This window comes from Trachemys scripta, chromosome 1 (genome assembly GCF_013100865.1).
Source record: "Trachemys scripta elegans isolate TJP31775 chromosome 1, CAS_Tse_1.0, whole genome shotgun sequence".
Taxonomy (NCBI): domain Eukaryota; kingdom Metazoa; phylum Chordata; order Testudines; family Emydidae; genus Trachemys; species Trachemys scripta.
Genome location: NC_048298.1, coordinates 65,442,295 through 65,464,579, shown reverse-complemented (window position 1 = coordinate 65,464,579; position 22,285 = coordinate 65,442,295). Strand labels below are relative to the sequence as shown.

Below are 22,285 nucleotides of genomic sequence, written 5' to 3'. Positions count from 1 at the left end.
TGAAAATATTTCTGAATAGGGGAATGCAGAAGGCACATAGGTGTCAATGTAAAACCTTCTGTGATTACTAACTACATGGAGTGATATCAGGATACTCCCTATTATTTCCACTTTTCAAGGGAAGGATTTTTGGAATTATGTCACAGGTCAGTTGGTATTTCTGTGGCATCCACAAGTAGCAGCAGGTGTTAGGTAAAAATATCCTCCTATTTGAATTGTCAAAAGTTGTAAATTGTTTGCAATTATTCAGGTAATACAACTCAAAAGCTCTTTTAACAACAATGTATGTCCTTCCCTCCCTTCTCAGTATTATATAAATTCTATTGTTCAGACACAGGAGACACTCAACTACAGAGGCATAAACGGAAAAGTTGTCCTCACCAGTAGAGAGAGAAATATGGATCCATCCAAGGGAAAAAGAAAAGGTGGAAAATGTTTTTTCAGAGTCTAACGCGGACAAGAGGTTGTAAAAACGAATCTGTGTGTTTAGACCCCTAATGAAATCATGAGCCATTTCTTATATGTTGCTTTTAAGTTAACAGTCTCTTTAAGTAAACAAAATCATTGCCAGGTAAGCTTTTAATAGTGTATTTGTACATGACATTCTCTTATGGAATTGCTGGTTATATGCCACCACATTTCTTGTTGAGTTTTCACGTTAGCATCGCCTTGTTTCGTCTGCAAGTTACAATTAGAGCTACACAATGATGCAAGTCACTGACCAAGCTGCAGAGGGGAGATGGATGGCTCTAAAACTGGAGCACATGATGTTGCTAGCATAGCCATAGAAGAAGCAGTGGACATTAAATGCCCAAATATCTGTTCATTTTGCTTAAAGCATCACACACCGTGTTCAGATCACTCCGAAGGTCCTGGACAACGTTTTCTATACTTCTGGTGTCTTTCAGAATTTCAATGCTTTGCGTGTATGGGTTGAAATACACTGAAAAGGGACGATTGATTGATTTTGCAAAGTCCCTGAAAGAAAAAGAAAATTAACACCTATTTCTGCCATATCCAGAGAAGGGAAAATAAGATTTCGTTTTTAAGAGTCAAGGGAAATAATTTACCTCATCTTTTCTTTGGCTTCGTCAAAACTTTCTGAGACAAAGTAAGCTTCCTGAAATGTGGTGATAAGGCATTCTTGCAAGCAAGTAGTCTTTGGATCAAATGTTCTCACACTGGCCTTGTCAGACAAAGCATGCTGCAAAATACACCACACAATCTGTTAAACTGTGTTATGAGACCCCTGAATGCCTAAGCAGTGTTTTCTGTATACACCCAGCTTTTATATCACGGTTATTGTACACTCCCAGTCAATAGCTAATCTCTCATGTTTTACACACAAAGGATCTTTCATCATGAACAAAATAATTCAATCTATTAGCTACTGTCTTTTTTTCCATCCAAAGTTATTACTTTAAATAATCAAGGGCAGTTCAGATATGTATCTACCCCATAGGTATAGAAACGACAATCTTCAGCTGGAAGAGGAAAAAGTAATAAAATATGTATTCCAGAAAAATAACCTAAACAACTATACTCATCTGTATCCCAAAAATCTCTCTTAAATGGCAGAACTGATCATTACATCTGCAGGTAAATAGAGTCTGACTAAGTCATTCACATAATCTGTGCCATCCATTTTCAGGCCATATATGCATGCCATTTTCATTACAATGAGTTTAGGACTGGAACTATATATCTGAAGACCATTACATAATGTTCACTTAGTGTGTACTGATGAAATACATTACCTTTCTACCAAGTACACTTGAGCAATAATGTACCAAATAAATATTGCATGGAAACAAGAAGAAACAGGCATATTTATGTACCAAACAGACATTAGAAAGACAAGGAAAACAAGTGTGATTACTTGGAGAATAGCTATTAGAGCAGTGTTCCTCCTCACATGATTGGCACATGGCCACTAGGAACAAAGACTCTGGATTTCAATGCTGAAAACTAGCTATTGCAAAATTTTGAGGCAGTTCACTTTCCACTCCTTCACTTTTTATTTACAATACCTCTGCTAGCTCCTGTATCTGTCTTATACCTTAAAGGACTAAGGACAAGTATATTTATTCTCAGTGCTCTGCATTGAGGTACCAGAACTGAAGGCAAGTGCATTTGTTTTCAGTAGTGCAAGTCCTTGATCTATCTATCTGCATTGAAAGGTGTTATTCATAAACCTTAGACAGATAAATTACACACAGGGAACAGGTCTACTGAGTACAAAGGTTCCTCTTTTTTTTTTTTAAACTATCACAACACTAAGCACATGCTAATTCAATTATTCAGGTAGAATATGTGCATGAATATTTATGGATAGCCATAAATTTAAATACAACATAAACCTATAAAAAGGACCATGTTGATAACTGCATTCCAATACCACTTGACATTCCTTGAATAGTCTGAACCCTTCCTGCACCCAGGGCCGCCCAGAGGGGGGGGCAAGTGGGGTAATTTGCCCCAGGCCCAGGACCCCACAGGGGCCCCCACAAGAGTTTTCAGGGCCCCCCACGAGAGTTTTTGCCAGCAATTCAGTGGTGGGTCCTTCACTCGCTCTGGGACCCGCCACTGAATCCCCATACCTCCCTTGCAGATCCCTTTGGATACCCTCTGCCTTTAAAGTGGCATTAGCAATTGTACCAGCAGGTTTGTCACATTTTCTTTTGGTGCCACAATTATCTAAGGGTATGTCTTCACTACTGGCCGTATTGGCGGGCAGCAATCGATCTAGAGGGGATATAGACGCAATAAATCGATCCCCGAGCACTCTCCTGTCGACTCCTGTACTCCAGCTTGGTGAGAGGCGCAGGCAGAGTCGATGGGGGGAGCGGCAGCAGTCTACTCACTGCGGTGAAGAATCCACGGTAAGTCGATCTAAGTACGTCAACTTCAGCTACGTTATTCACGTAGCTGAAGTTGCTTAACTTAAATCAATCTCCCCCAGCCCCAGTGTAGACCAGGGCTAAATCCATAAAGGGACTTTAGACACTGCAATGCTCGGTGTTGCAGTGTCTAACTTTTAGGAACTTTGCCAGCCAGTGGAATCCACAACCCATTAGTTAGGTGCCTAGGCTTCTTATACAAGCCATGAGGAGAAAGAGGTGCCTAAGAATGGAATACACAAAAGCCAGAGCACTAGGTGGGGAGCTGGCTAAGCTAGCCAATAGCAGCTGCAGCTGCCGAGAAGAGGGGTGGGTCCTAAGCCCTGCCCCTCTCAGGGAGTTTGGTGCCTAAATCCAGGCTTGAGTGAGGCACCTGTTTTCAGCTGGGTCTCACAGCCGTGAACTCTCTCCTGGAACCAGGCACCTAAGCCATTTTCCTGCAGCGGGACATCCTAACTACACACAAAATGGCCGTGGCAGCCTATAGCCCCATGGTTAAGACACTCACCCAGGATGCAGGTGGCCCAGGTTCAGGGGATGGGGAGCTGGGATCTGTAGATAAGTCACCCACTTGCAAGTGAGTGTCTTAAGCACTGGGAGATTCTGGTGTGGGTCTTTCACAGTCTTTCCTGGTGAAGCTGAGCTGCTCTGTATTTCTGTATTCATTGGGCCAAAGAGCAAGCGAGAATGACTCTAGTCCTGTAGTTAGGACATTTACCTGAGCGAGAGAAAACCCATGTTCAAATCCCTTCTCCTTACCAGGCAGATGGGGTAATTGAAATAGGGTCTCCCATGTCCCAGCTGAGTGCTCTAACCACTGGGATAACTGTTATGAAGGAGGCTGCTTTCTTCTTTTCCTTCTCTTCCCAGATGTTTTGTGTGGAGTTAGGCATGCTCTGAGCACATCTACTACATTGGGTCTGACAGGCAATATAGGTGGGGCAACACCTAATTTGGGGTTTAGACATGTGAAAGGCACTGAGCTCCGGGGCAAGGTCAAGACTGAGGCAGCTGTGTGCATACCAAACATGGGTGCTTAGGGTAATTTTACAGTGGCAATATAATCATCAAGGGACTTTAGGTACCTGTAGGGTTAGGCAGCAGCTGAGTTAGGGTTTTGAGGATCTCAGTGGTTCCTAAATGTTGGAGTTAGGCACCTAAAGTGGCAGTTAGCCACCAAAGTCCTTTTGTGGATTTGGCCCTACATTTTTTAATTCTGAAGCAATGTACCCATAAAATGCACTATGAACAATGGAGTACACAAATTCTGAAATTGGCAGTGGCAGAGCTTGACAGAGAGCCCACAGCCAGACCTCCTGGGCCCCTCCCTATGCTGTCTTAAAGCAAAGTGGAACAACAAGAACATCAGAAAGGTTGTGAGACATCTGGTTAATTTTTCAGGTGGAGCCTAGTGTTATGAATGTCAAAGTCTGCTTGCTCTGTAGGGAATGTTCTGTATGCTCATGCACTCAGCGAACGCTCTGTAGGGAGTGCTCAGGGATGTGCTCGGTAGGGAGTGCAGCATCTCAGAGCAGAAAAACTATTAAATTGGTGAGTCCAAACCATTTTATTTGGAGGTGTAATCAGAATGTCACATCCTGGTTTCTTTATGGACATTAGCTATTTATGTAATGTTGTAAGCAGTAAAAAAAAACCCCACAACATGTGCAGTTATATTGGCTACCCACCATTTGCTTTGCATATGTTGTTTGCCCATATGTTTTCAGTCAACCAAGATGTGTAAGTATCTAGTACATATTTCCCTACCCTTATCCTCTTCCTTTATCTGTCTTTATGGAATGTAACTGCTAATGTGTATGTATACCACAGCCTGCAGTTGAATGAAATGACACACCATCTCAAGGGCTTGTGGTAGCAGCCACCTCTAGAGGCTTATTCACCCAGGAAATAAACTGTTGCTCTAGTACAGTCAATGAGGACTTTCCATTAGCTCAAGCTGGGAGAGTTGGTATTTTATGGAGCAGTGGGTTCCAAGTTCAATCCTTGCTGATACCTATGAAAGGTAGCAGTATTTGACAACAGGGCTGCTCAAGAGTGATAGGATATGCTCCTTTTTGCTCGGAACAAGCATAATACCTCCACAGCATTTCCAGCCCTGCTAGCAAAGGATGGGAGAGACAACCTATCATTGCCATATTAAAAAAGAGTTTTGTTGTATGCTTGCTCATTTGAGTGTAAAGACTTGGTTGTAATCATTTAACACACACTTATTAAGGTTTACAAAAACACAGGCAAAAAACCTTCCAATAGCAAGAGGAGAAACTTGAGATGGGTTATAAATGCTGTACTCTCTGTGGGCAAGAATCAGACCATTGGGTGAGAAGAAATTATCCGCATCCCTATTTTGATTTTATTGCCTTGTTATTCTGTGGGGGAACATGAGAGAGTCCAGGAAAAACATGCTCCTAAATGTTTTTCTGCTGATCTGCAAATGGGCCATTTCCAAATTGTGTGCTGATGTTCCCAGAACTTTTTATGATACCAATAGAATTTTATATATTGTTTAGACAAACAGAAAAACGCTGTAGAGGTAAGAGGTAGTAAAATGTGTACTGGGCATCCAGGTGTTGTTTTAGCCATTATCTCCACCCTCAACAAAAAAAGTGTTGTAGTCAAATCCACTGCTCTTAGTTTTTAGGTTACAATCAGGGACATACTAGTTTTATCTATTCATAATCAGATGTTTTATTGTGAGCATCTTTGACTGAAAAAGGTATCATACTACAGGACTGGAAATCTGATTCTCCATTAGATACAGCAAGGTGGCACAGTAGACTAGATGTACAGTCCAATGAAGACAGTGGGAAGACTTCCACTGATATCAGAGTTCTTTGATTCAGACCCCTAATGAAAAGGCTCAAGAATATCATATTAAATGAATGGACAACATATTTTTAAACACATTTGATCTGCCTTTTTTAGAATCATAACTACTTCATAGAAATAGTGTGTTTACTGAATTGTGTATTCAGTCTGATTTCTAAACCACAAATGTATATTGTGTAATAGCTTTATCTAGAGTTAACCTGACTTTATTAGGGCTGAACATTTTATAACTACTCACAATTTTGGTTCCTTTCCCACACTGGTTTTAGGTTTTAATCATCTCTTTCTCCTTTGTGTGTGTCTGCATGTGTGAGCTTTCTGTATTTTCTGCTTAATGCATTTTTTTCACCTGTAGCACACATTTTTTTCTGCATTTTGTTGTGTCTGATATTCAGACTAGTTCTAAATATTGAAAAAAATCTTTGAGGGAAAAAAGCTGCTTTGTACCTACATTCCCCTGATTTTTAGTTTCTCACTGCTGAAGCCATTGACCAATTTTCTAGAGAAGAGCCATGTCAGACAGAAAAAGAGAGATAATGAGGTTTGGTTGAGTTTGAATATATGCCAAAATATTACCCAGCAAATTCACTATTCACAGTTTGTGTTGCCTGACACTTTTCCAGCTTTTTAAATACTTACAAACAAGACCATTAAATATGTATATTTACTATTCAGAAATATACTTGAGATCTAGATTTATTTGTATATAAGTGTGCCATAGCTGAGAGGGATGTCAGCGCTGAAGCAATTTGGTGATATAACTGGGAATGAGGTAGTGGATATGATTTTCAAAAACACTTAAGTGACATAGGTGACTAAGACCTATTTTCAAACATGCCTATAGGCCAGATTTACAAAGGTATTTAGGTGCCTAACAATACAGATAAGCACCTACTGGGAGTATCAAAAGCACCAAAGGAGGGTAGGTGCCTAACTCCCATTGATAGGGGTATTTACATACCTAACTCACTTAGGCACTTCTGAAAATCCCATTAGGTGCCTATCTGTATCTTTAGACACCTAAATCAATTTGTAAGCACCTAGAAGATAATAGAGTTATAAAGAATAATGAGCATGGATTTGTCAAGAATAATGCCAAACCAATTTAATTTCCTTCTTTGAAAAGGACACTGGCCTAGAAGATGGGGGAAGGCAGTAGATGTGATATATCTTGATTTTAGTAAGACTTTTGACACAGTGCCTCATGACATTCTCACAAGCAAACTAGGGAAATGTGGTCTAGATGAAATTATTATAAAGTGAGTTCAAAACTGGTTGAAAGACCATACTCCAAGAGTAGATATCAAGGGTTTGCCGTCAAAGTGGGAGGGCATATCTAGGAGGGTCCTGCAGGATTGAGTCCTGCAGCCTATACTATTCAATATTTTCATTAATGACTTGGATAATGGAGTGGAGAGTATGCTTATAAATTTGGAGATGACACCAAGCTGGGAGAGGTTGAAAGCACTTTGGAGGACAGGATTAGAACTCAAAATGCCATTGACAAACTGGAGAATTGGTTTGAAATCAAGAAGATGTAATTCAATAAAGACAAGCGCAAAGTACTTAATTTAGGAAGGAAAAATCAAATGCACAACAACAAAATGGGCAATAACTGACTAGTCGGTAGAACTGCTAAAAATGATCTGGGAGTTGGATCTCAAATTGCATATGAGTCTGCAATGTGAGGCAGTTGCAAAACAGGCTAATATTATTCTGGGGTGTATTAACAGGAGTGTCCATATATATGACATGGGAGGTAACTGTCCCATTCTACTTGGCAGGGGTGAAGCATCAGCTGGAGTACTGTGTCTAGTTCTGGACATCACACTTATGGAAAGATGTGGACAAATCTGATGGAGTCCAGAGGACAGCAACAAAAATTGATAAAAGGTTTAGCCAACCTGATATATATAGAAAGGTTAAAAAAAACCTGAGCATGTTTAATCTTGAGAAAAGAAGACTGATAACAGTCTTCAAATATGTGAAGGAGTGTTATAAATAGTACAGTGAGCTATTGTTCTTCATGTCCACTCGAGATAGGACAGGAAGTAATGAGCTTAATCTGCAGCAAGAAATTTAGAAATTAGGAAAAATTTTCCTTATAAAGGTAGTTAAGCTCTGGAATAGTCTTCCCGGGGATGTTGTGGAATTCCCATCATTAGAGGTTTTTAAGAACACCTGTCAGGGATGGTCTACATTTACTTGGTCCTGCTTCAGTGCAGAGGTTGGACTTGATGACTTCTCGAAGTTTCTTCCAGTCGTACATTTCTCTGATTCTATAATTCTAAATATGTTTGCAAATCTGGCCGTTAGGCACTTTTGAAAATATTATCCATTTATCCTTTTCTGATAAGAGGTATCATTGCAGAGCTGTTCTCCTGCATTTATTTTATGTAATACTTTTACAATTTAATTATTCAAAGAAAAGTTCCCCATTTTTTCTCATATACAATGTTCATTAATAAATCAAGTTAATAAAATGTTCATTGACATAACATTAAGTTATGTAACCCTGGAACCAAACTGACATACATGGTGAAATAAGAGGGCCTGATGGGTTGAGCAGTGAATGGATCCAATCAGCTGGAAGTGATAACATTGCATAATAAGGCCACAATAGGCGGTGTATTGATTGTACAATAATTCATGTTTACATGTTCTGTGGAATGAGTGCCATCAAGTCACCTTACAGAGGCCAAATCCTGGTGACTTGACTCATACTGCAAATTAGTCCCTCTCTGCTATTGCTAGAGGTATATAAATATTGTTGCATATGCAGCATAATAGGAAAAGCATTTGATTTATGGCAAAATTATTACGGCATGCAGACTAACCTTTGAAGCTGATCAATAGATGTCAAATATATGCATATACATCATTTTTATTGTTGCTTTGGAGAAGGTTGAGCGTTCATATTTTGAGATTACTGCTGAACAAATAATACTTATTTGGGGTCAGAGTTAAGATCATTGTTTTGTGATGAAATATGCATTTCAGTTTATTTGATAAGAATAATCTGTTCATTTATGGACAGCATAAGGTTTATGATGTTCTTGACTAATCACATGGTTGCACATATGTGCTTATATTTGCAAATCATGTGATAAGTGACTGTTATTTTAAAGTAAGGGCCTGCTTTTCCATGGGACCTTGTGTAGATTTTTAGGACTCAATTCTCAAGGTGTTGGACCAAAGGGACGGGAAACATAGGTGCTCTGCACTTTAATAGATTGAGCCTTAACCCTGTAAAATAGTACTATTATGATACAGTGAGGAGTAAAATTGCCATTGTACTGAAAGCCTGTATTGTATTCAGAACAATGATAAAAGTATCAATATTTTTTTCCTTATCCCTTTTTTCATATATTTTTTTTTTTTTTACTGCTCATCATCATCTTATTCACATAAGGGACGTAATGAGTCTAACTAGTTCCAGATAGGACATTTAAATATACAGAATAGGCGAAAAAGTAGAGAGACCGAGTTATTAATAAAAGCACTAATAGCATTTCTAGGCCCCAGTACAGAAGAGCACGGCCGTGCCTGACTAGAGCTGGTTGAAAACACAGTAAAAAAATGTTGCAAATATTTTGCAAATTTGTCCTGGTTTTGTTTTTTTGGTTTTTTTTTTTTAATTTCAACAATTTTGACCAGCTCTGCTGTGATCCTGTGAATACTTATTGAACCCACATGCTTAAATTTACACAGAGTTCAATTCACTTCAATGGAACTACTCACAATATGTAAATTTAAATACCTTTGTTTCTGAAGGACTGGGGCCCTATTCAGGAAGGTCATTTAAGCATGTGCGTAAAGTTAAGCATGTGCTTACATGGTTTCCTGAACAAGGAGGGATATAAACACATGCTTAAATGTTTTCCTAAATCCGGGCCTTACTATTTCTAGATTGTGGTCTGAACACTACTGACTTTACCCAGAGGAGTAACCCCACTGCAGTACACAGGATTACTCACTTAAATAAGGCAAGCAGGATTTGGCCTTATATTGCCATATTATGCCAACAATTTTTTTTACATATACAAATAAACGTGTTTTTTTACTTAAGGGTCCCAGAAGTTGTGATGTAAGAAATCTCCTACTCAGTAAATAGAAAGGGATTAATATGTCTTCACTAGCAGTAAATTCATATGTCTCATTGGTTACCAAAACTTTTAAAGCAAGCAAGCAAGTAAACAAGCAACAACAAAAAAGTGCTTTGCAACTTCTGTCGGTTCTAGCACATCAGTCCTTATCAACTTGTTTCACACGCCAAATGCCTGCTGAATTTTGAGAGTAAACCTTCAATCTAAAATACCTGACAGTTTTTTTAAAGTAAAAATATTCACACTTCGTTAATAATTTTCCACCATTCTAAAAAACGTATTTCAGCCTGCAGGGTACATTCACTCACATACCTTTAATTCGCCAATAGAAGACAGGAGTCCTGCCCCGTAAGCACGTAGCTGTCCCTCTTGCTTGCAAAGGCCAAATTCGATAGTAAAAAAATAGCACTGTGAAAATAGATACATACACAGATATACATAGCGAAGCTGTAGACAAGCACTTTAGTAGCACCAATCAGTACCATTTTCACTTGAGAGCCCCATTTCCTCAGATTTTCATGTTTTTTAAATAATTTCAGATCAAAGATACCTACTGTTACGTACTTTAAATGTCATGTTAGCAGTAAAGTAGAGCTGTATAAAAAAATAGCACACACAGGGAAAAAACAGCAAGATTTTGCTTTTTTTCTGGTTTCCCATAGTCACCGAGGGCCAGATTTTAAAGGTATATAAGTGCCTAAAGATACAGATTGGCGCTGAGTGGGCTTTTCAAAAATGCCTAAAGACATTTAGGTCTAGATTTTTAAAGTTATTTAAATGCCTAAATCCTACTGATTTCAATGGGAGTTTGGCACCTACTCTGGTTGGGCACTTTTGAAAATCCCAGTGGGCACATCTGCTTCTTTAGGCACCTAAATACCTCTGAAAATCTTAACCTTAGGTCCTAGTTCAGGACACTATTTAAGCATATTCTTAATTGTAAGTAAATGCTTAAGACCCATTGACTTCAATAGGACTGAAGGGATTAAAGCTGGAAATGTGCTTAAGCACGTTCCTGAATTCCTTAGCCCTCATAAGATTTTACTAACTTTTCCATAAGTGAAGAAAAATGTCACTTGCTTCCTAAATTAGACAATTACAGCCACTCCAGTAAGCTCAATGGACCAATCCATTCCAATTGTTCATTGCGATGTTCAACCCATAAAACTAGAAGGGCAGTTAGTAGTCTGAACAATACTACTGATGAGAAACTGTGAAAAATATTAGCATAAGAATAACTACATCTAATTTGCATTAACTATATAAAACTATGTTAAATATTACAGAAACCTTTGGGAAACACAGATATTTCAATCTCTCTTAACTGGAAAAGAAAAGACAAATCACTTGTGCTCCTAACAAGTTGTTTGTTTGCTTTTGATATTACACATTAGGACTTTTTCTTTATATATCAGCATGTAAAAATAAGCAAATATTGTTGCTCACCCCAAATAAAGCATCCACATCAAATTAGAGTAGTAAATAACTATGTCCACACAAAGGTTTTGGGAATCTGGTTTCCAGTACCCATGGAAATACTTCATTCATATTTGTAATTATGCACTACAGCTTTATTTGACACTAGACCAAATTCAGCATTTGTGTAAAGGAAGTACTTGGAGCCAGGGCCGGGGTTTTGGCCGCCCCAAGCAGCCACAAAATAAAAAAAAAAAACGCAATCGCGATCTGCGGCAGCAATTCAGCGGAGGGTCCTTCGCTCCTAGCAGGAGTGAGGGACCGTCCGCCGAATTGCCGCCGAATAGCTGGACCTGCCGCCCCTGTCCGGAGTGGCCGCCCCAAGCACCAGCTTGCCAAGCTGGTGCCTGGAGCCGGCCCTGCTTGGAGCTCAAGGTTCTCTTGAGAAAAACAATCCAGAATTTAATACTTATTTGAAGCTTATCTGAACCTCTTGAGTCTGGATCACTCACAAGAGTGCCTTTTTTGTACTGCCTGTTTCTCTCAGCAGTTCTGCTCTTCTACTTCTGGTAGCTGATAGAACTCAGAAATGAAAAATAGTTTTTAAAAGTTAACCAAACATTTCAGAAACGATAGAGTTTCATATGGAATTTGGCTCCAGAAATGTCAAATTCCAAATGAAATGCATGGTTGGTTTTTTTCCAAACTGTTTCTCCCATACCAATATTTACCTAGCTACTCATTAATATCAAATCTTTTATTTTCTTTTTCTCATATAAAAGTTGAGGGGGGACCACTAATTTGTTTACTACAGCACTATGCAAAAATATAAGGTAGATTTGAATGAAAACATGCACCTATAGCCTGAATCAAAGCCCACTAAAATCAATGAGAGTCTTTCCATTGACTTCAGAGGGGAATTTATCAGGTACCACTGTAACAGCCAAGAGGCACTGAAAATCACAAAAAGAAAGCATGGTTACAGCTTTGTCTTTGGCTTGTGCAACTCAGTTGTGGACAGATTTTCAAAGTTAGGCACAAGCAGCTAACATGCACTAGTAGGTGACTGCCAAGTCAATTGTTTAGACAAGGTGGGTGAGGTAATATCTGTTATTGGACCAACTTCTGTTGGGGAGAGAGAGAGACAAGCTTTCCAGCCTCACAGAGTTCTTCCTCTGTTCTAGGATAGGTACTCAGAGTGTCACAGCTAAATACAAGATTGAACAGATAGTTTAGCATAAGTATCTCGCACATATTCTAAGGCAGTGGTTCTCAAACTAGGGCCACCGCTTGTTCAGGGAAAGCCCCTGGCGGGCCGGGCCAGTTTGTTTACCTGCCGTGTCCACAGGTTCAGCCAATCATGGCTCCCACTGGCCGCGTTTCGCCACTCCAGGCCAATGGGGGCTGCAGAAAGGGCGGCCAGCACGTCCCTTGGCCCACGCCGCTTCCTGCAGCCCCCATTGGCCTGGAGCGGCAAACCACGGCCAGTGGGAGCCACGATTGGCCAAACCTGTGGATGCGGCAGGTAAACAAACCAGTTTGGCCCACCAGGGGCTTTCCCTGCACAAGCGGCGGCCCTAGTTTTAGAACCACTGTTCTAAGGGACCATTCAAGGTGAAGTGGCCCGTTAACACCCCTGTCCTCAGAGGACAAAAAGGGGGGTGGGGTTAGTGGGTTACAGAGTGTTGTAATAAGCCATAAACCTAGTGTCTTTATTAAGACCATGATTTTTAGTGCTTAGCAGAGTTATGAATTTAAGTTCTCAGGCTCATCTCTTGAAACTGTTGTGCAGATTTCATTTAAGTCAATTGATTCACATATAGCTGCCCATAGGCAACAGGAACACCAGACTGTAAGCTCTTTGGGGCATTGACGGTCTCTCACTATGTATTTGCACAGCACCAAGCACAGTCTCCTTTGCTGGTGTCTCCAGGTGCTACCGTAATATAAATAAATATTTGAATTGTTCACATAAATTAGGCAGCTTGAAATCATACACTGGGCGCAGGCAAATGTGCAGAATATAGCCCTTGATCTCACTATTAGTTTCCCCGTTTGTAAAATGGGGATAATAATATTTTCCTTTCTGACAGGGATGTTTAGAGATGTAATTAACCCATATTTATTTGTAAAGCTATTTGAGATCCCTGCATGGCAGGTACTATAGAACTGCAAAAAGTATTATCATTATTATAAAAGGAATAACTTTTATGAGCATGCACATGCTGAAAGAACAGATTTTTGTTAGAATAGCAGTCTTTGGAAAGCCTGTATTCTCTGTGTAACTTATTTAAATCAAACATTTCTAAAGTGACCAGATGGTAAAATATAATGTGTGTCTGCCTACTACTAATTTATGGCAATGTTACACATTAAGAAAAACCCTTTAAATGAAAAGCTGATGTTGGGATACATTTGCCATATGCAATAGCTACAATATATCAATATAGATCTTTTAAGAGGTCTCTGATTTGTTAAGTAAGAAAATGAGATAGCTCACACAATGCTGCCATCTTCAGATCATTAGTCAGCAGTACATCATTATCACCACTACTGAAAATCCAGTGTATTATTATAATCTGTCATCTTGCAGGCTTTGAACAACTGTTCTACCAAGTCTACAGATAATGAAGCATATTGATAAAGAAGCCAAACATTAGTCATATAGGGCCACATATTAAAAAACAGAGGCATAATATATGTGCACAATTGCATGTCTACAGCTGTATGGTTAACTGCCATGACTGCACAAATGGTATAAATGCAAATGCTGTTTGAGTTATTGAATGAACAAAAAATCTCCTGCCGTGCAAAATCATTCAATTTGCACATGCAGGCATGGTAACTGCAGGCACAAATGTGAGCATGCAGGCTTGGGTTCTCTGGTTTCAAAGAGATGGCCTTCAATTTCTCCAGTCTATCCAAAACACTGCAGCTACATTTATCTTCCTGCCCCGCTGCTCCAACCTCAAGCTCCTCCACTAGTTTCCTGTCTCCCTCTACATCAAGGTCAGCCTCCCCTTTGACGAGCTAATCTGTTCCGCTTCAGCCTAAATCTTGTCTCTTGAGACTCTCTCTTGTGCCCTATGCTGTTGCACACTCCCTTCTACTTAACTATCCCTGTGTAACCTTGTTACATTCCCATCTCCATGCCTTTCCCCCCACCCCAAGCCTCTTTGCCTGGATAGCCTGCCTTAGTTCTTTCTACATGCCTAGTGATGTCACGCCTCTAATTCCTGCCTCAAAACACTCACTCTCTTTCTGTTTGCTTTCTACCGCCCTGTGCCAGTACCTCCCATAAGGTTTTATGGAAATATGCTTAGAATGTGTCTTATGCTACATATGCCATGTAACATATCTCCATAAAGGTTATGATCTACTGAATATATTAATCCTATTTGTATGCATGTATCATTTTTGTATTTAAAGTTACAAATGTTATGAATGTTGGCTGTGTACTGGCTTGATTTCTAAATAACTTTAGTAGAGCATTTAGTCAGTTCCTGGAGAAAGGAATGTTGAAATTAAGTACCTAATAAAGAAACACTTAAAGGACAATGGATCTTGGAATGCTCCAATCCACATAAGAAGTCTACCTGAGGATGTTCAAGGTAGCACGTAAACAATGGATGCTACCTGTAAAAACTGTGAGTCATGCACGGACATGTGACTTGCCCAGGTGACTCCTAAACTCCATCTTGGAGCTGGACTTTGCATAAGAGTGAGGAGGGGGGGGTCTCCACCCACAAGAGAAAGTCTATTTAAACCCCTGGGAGACCCCTCCATTTTGTCGTCAGCTGGCTAAAGAGAGAGCCTCTCCGCCCCCAAGGATACTTGAAAGAAACTGGAACAAAGGACAGTCTGCAAGGGGTGAAAGTGATTGCTGGACCCAGGCTAAAAGGAGATTAGCCTGTAAAAGGGAGCACTCTGGAACTGGTGAGGATCTTATTTGTATTCAGTTTGATTAGACATAGATTTGCGCATTTTATTTTATTTTGCTTGGTGAGTTATTTTGTTCTGTCTGTTACTACCTGGAACCACTTAAATCCTACTTTCTGTATTTAATAAAATCACTTTTTACTTATTAATTAACTCAGAGTATGTATTAATACCTGGGGGAGCAAACAACTGTGTATATCTCTCTATCAGTGTTATAGAGGGCGAACAATTTATGAGTTTACCCTATATAAGCTTTATACAGGGTAAAACGGATTTATTTGGGTTTAGATCCCATTGGGAGTTGGGCATCTGTGAGCTGCTTTCAGTTAAGTCTGCAGCTTTGAGGCAAGTGATTCAGACCCTGGGTCTGTGTTGGAGCAGACTGGCATGTCTGGCTCAGCAAGACAGGGTGCTGGGGTCCCGAGATGGCAGGGAAAACAGGGGTAGAAGTAGTCTTGGCACATTAGGTGGCAGCTCCCAAGAGGGTTTCTGTGATCCAACCTGTCACAGTCCCAATCTCCATTCTGGTGCTCTCTTCTCCCACTGCCACCTGTTATAATTTACATTGAAAGGAAATGCAAATACATTGAAATTGTAAACAGGTATTTAAAATATTACAACTCAAAAAATGTACTAAATAAAACACTTATCAGCTTCCATGTAAACAATGCACCTTTTCACTATCCCTTTCCCCCTTCTCTTTAGTTGTCTCTTAATCTTCCCTTCCAAAAAAAAGATTAATACTATATAATAGGAATAAAGATCAAATGCCTCCATTCAACAGCATTGCTGGATAGGTTTACTGTAGCAGTGGTAAATATTAACATTACACAATGTTATACAGCAGCTCTTAGCGATCACAGGGATAGATGCTCTCTATTAGGGACCTGATCTAGCTCTCATTGAAATAATCGGAAACACTGCCATTGACTTCAGTGAGAGTTGGAACAAGTCTTGGAATGCAAGATAGGCAGGTGGGGAGTTTATTCTATTAGAGCACTGTGATTGTGGTTTCCTGGGGGAATGATCAATGCAAACAGCAAGCCACAGGAGCAGCGGGATGACTCTCAGAAGCAGAAAGTTTATCCCTCTGCAGTCCCCTGCTGGTCCTTGAAAAGCCTTTGCTTGAAATTCCACTTTTGACCAAAATCAGCAAAGTGAGAAGATGAAGCAAAGGGTCAAAAGCTAAAGGGTTTAAAAGAAATGAGAAAACAAAGAACCAGAGGTGGTGCTCAAGGCTGCGCCTGCAGCTCCAATATATAGCAGATCTACAGGTCAGCATGGATTTATTTTTAGATTATTTATTTCGGTACATTTGGCTTAAGAATATGGAAGAGCAGTTACAGTAGTGCACATGAAAGGTGTAAGGCCCCAGAGACTGGCACCCTCTGTTTACTGACAGGACAGGTACAGCAACAAAGCAAAATTTGGCAGAACTTCCAGCCAATATACCTCAGAGCTTGTTGTAGAGGTACCGCTCACTGCAGAGGTCAATGGGTAGTTCATTATCCATACACAATATTTTGCCTTGCCACCTGGGCTGCCAACAAACATGCCAATTAGAGCTAGTCGAAAAAGATTTTTCATTAAAATTGAAATGGAAGCTTTTCAAAGGCAAAAATGGGAGTTGGATGCCCAATTCTCATTGACTTTCCATGGGAGTGGGGCACCTAACTGGTCTTCATACCTTTGAAAACTCCTCTTACAACATTTCAATGTTCCCCCCTGCCCCCAGTGCCATACCAGTTATGTGCTGATGAATCTCTCTCTGCTGGGACCTGGTCTGAGGCCACCAATTCATTTCACATAGCCAGCTGATGTGTGATCAGAGGGTAATGTCCTTCAAACACTATTTCAGCTGCTAACTTATGTGAAAATCTCTTTATCCCATTCTATCTAACATAGTTTTCCAGTGGTACCACTTCAGAAACTGATGTTAATAAACAGTCTTCCACATTGTGCATGACATTTGATTTTAGCAGTCCCCAAAAATGCCTATTCAGGAATGGTTTAAGATGATGTTTTAGGGCCCAATCCTGCGCACACTGGCCCATGTCAGTAACGTTACACACACATTTAGTCGCATTTAAGACTATTGATGTGTATAACTGTTTGCAGGATGAGGGCCTAGGAAGCTTCCTTCTTGTGTTGGTTCTTCCACTTGATCAGCTGCATGAGAGGGTATTTTAATGCACAACTCTTAACTCAGAATATCTGATATGTCCCAAAACATGCAAAGGAAAATTCTTGCCTTCTCCATGGAAAAGGAGGAAAGCTTTGATTTTTTAGCTCTAAAACTGCTGACCTGAGGACTGCATGGCTCAGAGAATTGGTAAATAGTTATATGAAATGGAGAAACTTACAAAAATCACTTCAGTGCAGTCTAAGCCTGGAAGTTATAGAAAATCTAATACCTGAACAATTTGCCTACAAATATTGCTGGAATTTCAAATACATTTTAATTCAGGCATGTTTGTGACCCTTTCCTGTTGGCTTTCTGCCCTACTGAGCTTTGCTGGCATGAATGTTTGCAAAAATCCATTGTTTATCTCAAAGGCTTGAATATTCACCAACAGTGAATTCTGAATTGCACATTTGATTGAAATATTCTAAATTTGTGAAATTCATACTGTGTTAGTTACATACAATAATCATCTTATGTAGGAAAGAGATATAATATGTGACTTATGTAAGTAACCAATATAGCACAAGTGTTGGAATTTGAATATTAAGCAGTCAAGTCTCCTTGGCAGCACTTTATATAGGAAAAATCTTTGCTTAGAAATTCATGCATAATTTTGAACAAATAAATCAAAGAATTTCATGATGAGCTCATGAATAGTTCACAAACAGAACGAGAGGCAAAATTCAATGAATAAATTATTCATTATGGATTATTTGCTTACTTATGCTAAAAAAAGAGTGACCCTATTCATAGCCTACAGCATTTCTAAATAAGAAAACTTAGCTTACTCTAATTAGTCTTCATTGAAGCATATTGTGTAACTCACTACCTTGACATGCATTTGGGCTCATTGAATTGAAGCGTCCTTCATGGCTTCCAAAGAATAGCTGTATGACACTATTCTGTTTTTCTTCATCAGCCTGCTGCTTTGCATTCATATCTTTTTCTGACTGAGTAGTTGCAAGTAGGGTGACCAGATGTCCCAATTTTAAGGGACAGTCCCGATTTTTGGGTCTTTTTCTTATATAGGCTCCTATTACTCCCCACCCCCATCCCGATTTTTCACACTTGCTGTCTGGTCAACCTATTTAGAAGAGACTGTCTATACACAGAATCTTGAACGTGTATGGCACTTGTGCATTGGTGCATTGTGGGATAGAAGTAATGCAGCACACAGAACTTATAATAGTTGCACTTCTGTTTGCAGACATCCACGCTTTGATACAGCGTATCACTTCGTGCAAATCCCTGATTCTGAGTCTGAAGGGGTCATACTCAGTGACAATATGAACACTGCTGTCTATGCTGACCCAAAGGTAGGGCTGTTATTTAGCTGCCACACCTTACTGACTGGCTGCCAGAATGACAGTGTCCCCCACTGAACTTCTTCTCCCCATAATGCCTTCCTAGACATGGTGCTCCTGGATGTCTCAGCATGTAGGGGAGGAATAAAACAGAACCAGATAGAAGGTATTTCAATCCCTCCGGAGGCAACACAGACAAGGCTAACTGTCATCATAACCAAAGTAAGTATATGACTTCTTAGATTTTGAACTGTGCTTGCAGTCCAGTGCATTGACCATTTTTGCTTTTCAGAATCCTAGAAATACCATGTTTCTTTTCCAGTCAAACATTTGGAATCACTATGCAGTTGCCTGGGTTCTGCATTAAAATTAGTTCACTGCTATCTTCAACGGTGTCCTCCAAATGTTTCCAGGATAGCTCTTTCCATCCAAGATCCTTCCATGTCATGGCTTGATCTTACACAGTGCAGGTTCAGAGTATTGTAATTAAAAGGACAAGCTTTGAAAAGTGTTGACCAGGACGGGGAACACAGTGGGAGGAAAAGAGAGTGAATCCCTGCTACTACCCCCTGCTGATCCTGAAGGGGCCCTACTGCCATTTCTTGGGGGGAGAGGAGAGAAGGAGCTCCATGCTGCTGCCCTGGCCTCTCTGGAAGGAAAGGGCAGGAGCCATGGGAGGGCCCATATGTTGGTGTGCCTACGGCCTCAAATGATTTTAAATCAGTCCTGCTCAGCACAGAAAACTACATCTTGTGTCTCCACCTCACCACCATTCTCTCTTCACTGCAGTGCAACAGCTTGAAGATGCAGAATTAAGACCCTCTGTAATTAGCCATTAGGTATTTCAGTATAACAGGATGCTGCCGGTTAATTCAACAGTTACTATGTCCCTGGCTAAAGAAATGGCTTTGGCATTAATTTAAGACAGGGTAGGATTACTACCGTGCAAACAGGAAGTGCCCTCAAATGATCAAGTTCAGGCCAGCATTCAGTATTGTTTCCAATGTCACCCAGGAGACTAGGAAGAGCCCACACCATCACCCGTCTGTTACCTTGAGCCAGGGGTGAAAGTAAGTCCAGTGACTTACCAGTACGTTGGGGCCAGCTCTGGTCCCTGGAAAGGGCAGGGCCTAGGGTGGAAGGGGCGTGGCTGAGGGAGTCAGAGCCAGCCCCAGCCCACCCTATAAGGTAAGTGCCCAGCCACCGGGGTAGCAGCAACAGCAGCTCAGGGCTCCGGGGGCTATTTAAAGGGCCCGGGGCTCCCCTGCTTCTACTGCTCCAGCCCTATAAATAGCCATGGGAGCCCTGGGGAAGTGATGGGGCTCCAGCGGCTATTTAAAGGACCAGGGCAGCAGAAGCAGCTGGAGCTCCCGGCCCTTTAAATAGCCCCTGGAGTCCCCCCACCCCCGCTACCCCTGGGTTCTGGGGGCTATTTAAAGGGCCCGGGGCTCCCCTGCTTCTACCACCCCCAGCCCTTTAAATAGCCGCCGGAGCCCTGGAGTAGTGACGGTATTCAGCCTCCAGTAGCTATTTAAAGGGCCAGGGTGATAGAAGCAGCGGGAGCCCCGGACTTTTTAAATAGCCCCCAGAGCCCTGCAGCCCTACCCCAGGGCTCCAGTAGTGGGGCTCTGGTGGCAATTTAAAGGGCCTGGGGCTCCAGCCCCTGCTGGGAGCCCCAGGCCCTTTAAATTGCACCCGGGGGAAGCCGGGCCGCCCCGGTACGGCAAACCAGCTCTTACCAGTATGCCGTACCAGGGCATACCGACTTACTTTCACCTCTGCCCTGAGCTGCAGTTAGAGTATCACAGAATAGTAAGGAAAAGAACCTCACATTTTTTCATTCTAATTAACTGGCAGGTCTGCCGCACAACGTAAGGACAAGTAGATAAGACCACTGAAAATCTCCTATGAGCTGCTGCTTAGAGCATTTGTTAAAAGTGCCGCACTTAAGCCCAAAGGCTTTGCTCTTCCTGGCTTCACTTCCCTGTCATTTGACTCTTATCTACAGCAGCTCCCAAGACGTGGGGCTTGAGGTTTATTAATTTTTATGGCGTTATTAAGAATGAATGATGTGCAATAATGAGCAGCATTCTTTCCAATTTACTTTACAATGTGTCACGTGAATTCATAATCCAAGGTTCTCGACAGGAGCTGGAACATGTGCTCATTTGTTTTTCAAGCTCTTGCTTCAGCTTTGGCTGTCTGACGTAGCTCTCGCTGTTCACTCAAGGGAGGCAGAATCAGGCTTTTCGACATCCTCTCTGGGACTCCAAGAGATGGGATCCCTCTGAACGTCAAGTGAAAACAAATAAGCGAGGTAAACATGTGTCATCTCTGTCCTCCCACAGCCTATGCTGCCTGGCATGCCAGAGTTGATATAGTATCATCCTTTGCAGCACAGAGGCTAGATTCAGTGAATGTTTTTAGGGCTCTGACATGCCTCTTTTCAAGGACTGTAAGCTGCCACTGTTTTGAATGGTGACTTGACATGACAACAAAAACTTCCATAGCAAAAGCATTCATAATTGAATATAGTCTAATCCTAGAGTGGGACCTCAGGAGTGCCTCTCAATGTTCGGATTCATACTGCAGCATGGCGCAGCTTGAAACTTACAGCGGAGAGCTGTGGACTCTGGTGTCAATGGGATTGCACCAGTCTAAGTGAGATCAGAATTTGGAACATACGCATGCTAAGATTAGAAAAGCAGAGAGGTCACCTTGCAGTCCATTGCCTGCTGGGATTTCCCCTATTTCTAGTGGTTTATGTAGCATAATGGATCAGGAGATGGTGACCCCAATCCTGAGCTGCACCTTTCAGACAATGCCGCTACACAGGTACAATCTGAGGGTGGGCACAGATGACTTTAAGTTGCCTTTTGTTTCTCCTGGATTCTGGGCCTCTTTCCCCTTGACCCCGTGCAGCTGCAGGGGTGCTGAATTATGGATGCTTCCTGCGGTCACCTGTAGGCCACCCCAACTGTCCAAAATAGTACAGCACACACTGGCTACCCCCTCTAACACTCCTGCATATACCCTAAGATGGGGGCTGTGAGGAGGCACTGTAGGGCTGCTCCACCTGCCCTAGATCACCAAAGAAGTCCCTAAATGCCAAGGAGCCATTCTGGCCTCTTTACACTGCAGGAGTGCCATAAAGGAGCAACAACAGGGGAGAGAATTGAGGTTAAAGTTTCCTCTAGTCCCCTTGGAAGGTTATTCCATAGCCCAGCCTGTGTCACCATTAGGAAGATTGTACAGAGTCACAGCTACCAAAGGAAAATGGCAGAACCTCCTTACTTAGGGCTAGTCTTCACTACAGGGAGATTGGTGCTGCTGCAATCGAGCAGCAGGTATCGATTTAGTGCAGTGGTTCTCAAACTTTTGTACTGGTGACCTCTTTCACACAGCAAGCCTATGTTTGTGACCTCCCCTTATAAATTAAAAACACTTTTTAAATATTTACCACTATTATAAATGCTGGAGGCAAAGCAGGGTTTGGGGGTGGAGACTGACAACTTGCAACCCCCACATAATAGCCTCACGACTCCCTGAGGGGTCACAACCCCCAGTTTGAGAACCCCTGATTTAGCG

The 22,285-nt window shown here is 41.3% G+C and overlaps 1 protein-coding gene across 1 annotated transcript in view; it reads right to left on the bottom strand.

Moving 5' to 3' along the window:
* Positions 1–551: 551 nt before the first annotated feature.
* Positions 552–22,285, bottom strand: part of TPH2 (tryptophan hydroxylase 2) — a 74,283-nt gene continuing 52,549 nt past the window's right edge. Inside the window, exons 9-11 of the mRNA XM_034771568.1 lie at positions 10,166–10,261; positions 1,071–1,204; positions 552–978 (exon numbers count right to left, since the gene is read on the bottom strand). Of these exons, the coding sequence (XP_034627459.1) occupies positions 804–978; positions 1,071–1,204; positions 10,166–10,261 (405 nt within the window). The 3' untranslated portion in view covers positions 552–803. The remainder of the gene's footprint in view (positions 979–1,070; positions 1,205–10,165; positions 10,262–22,285) is intronic.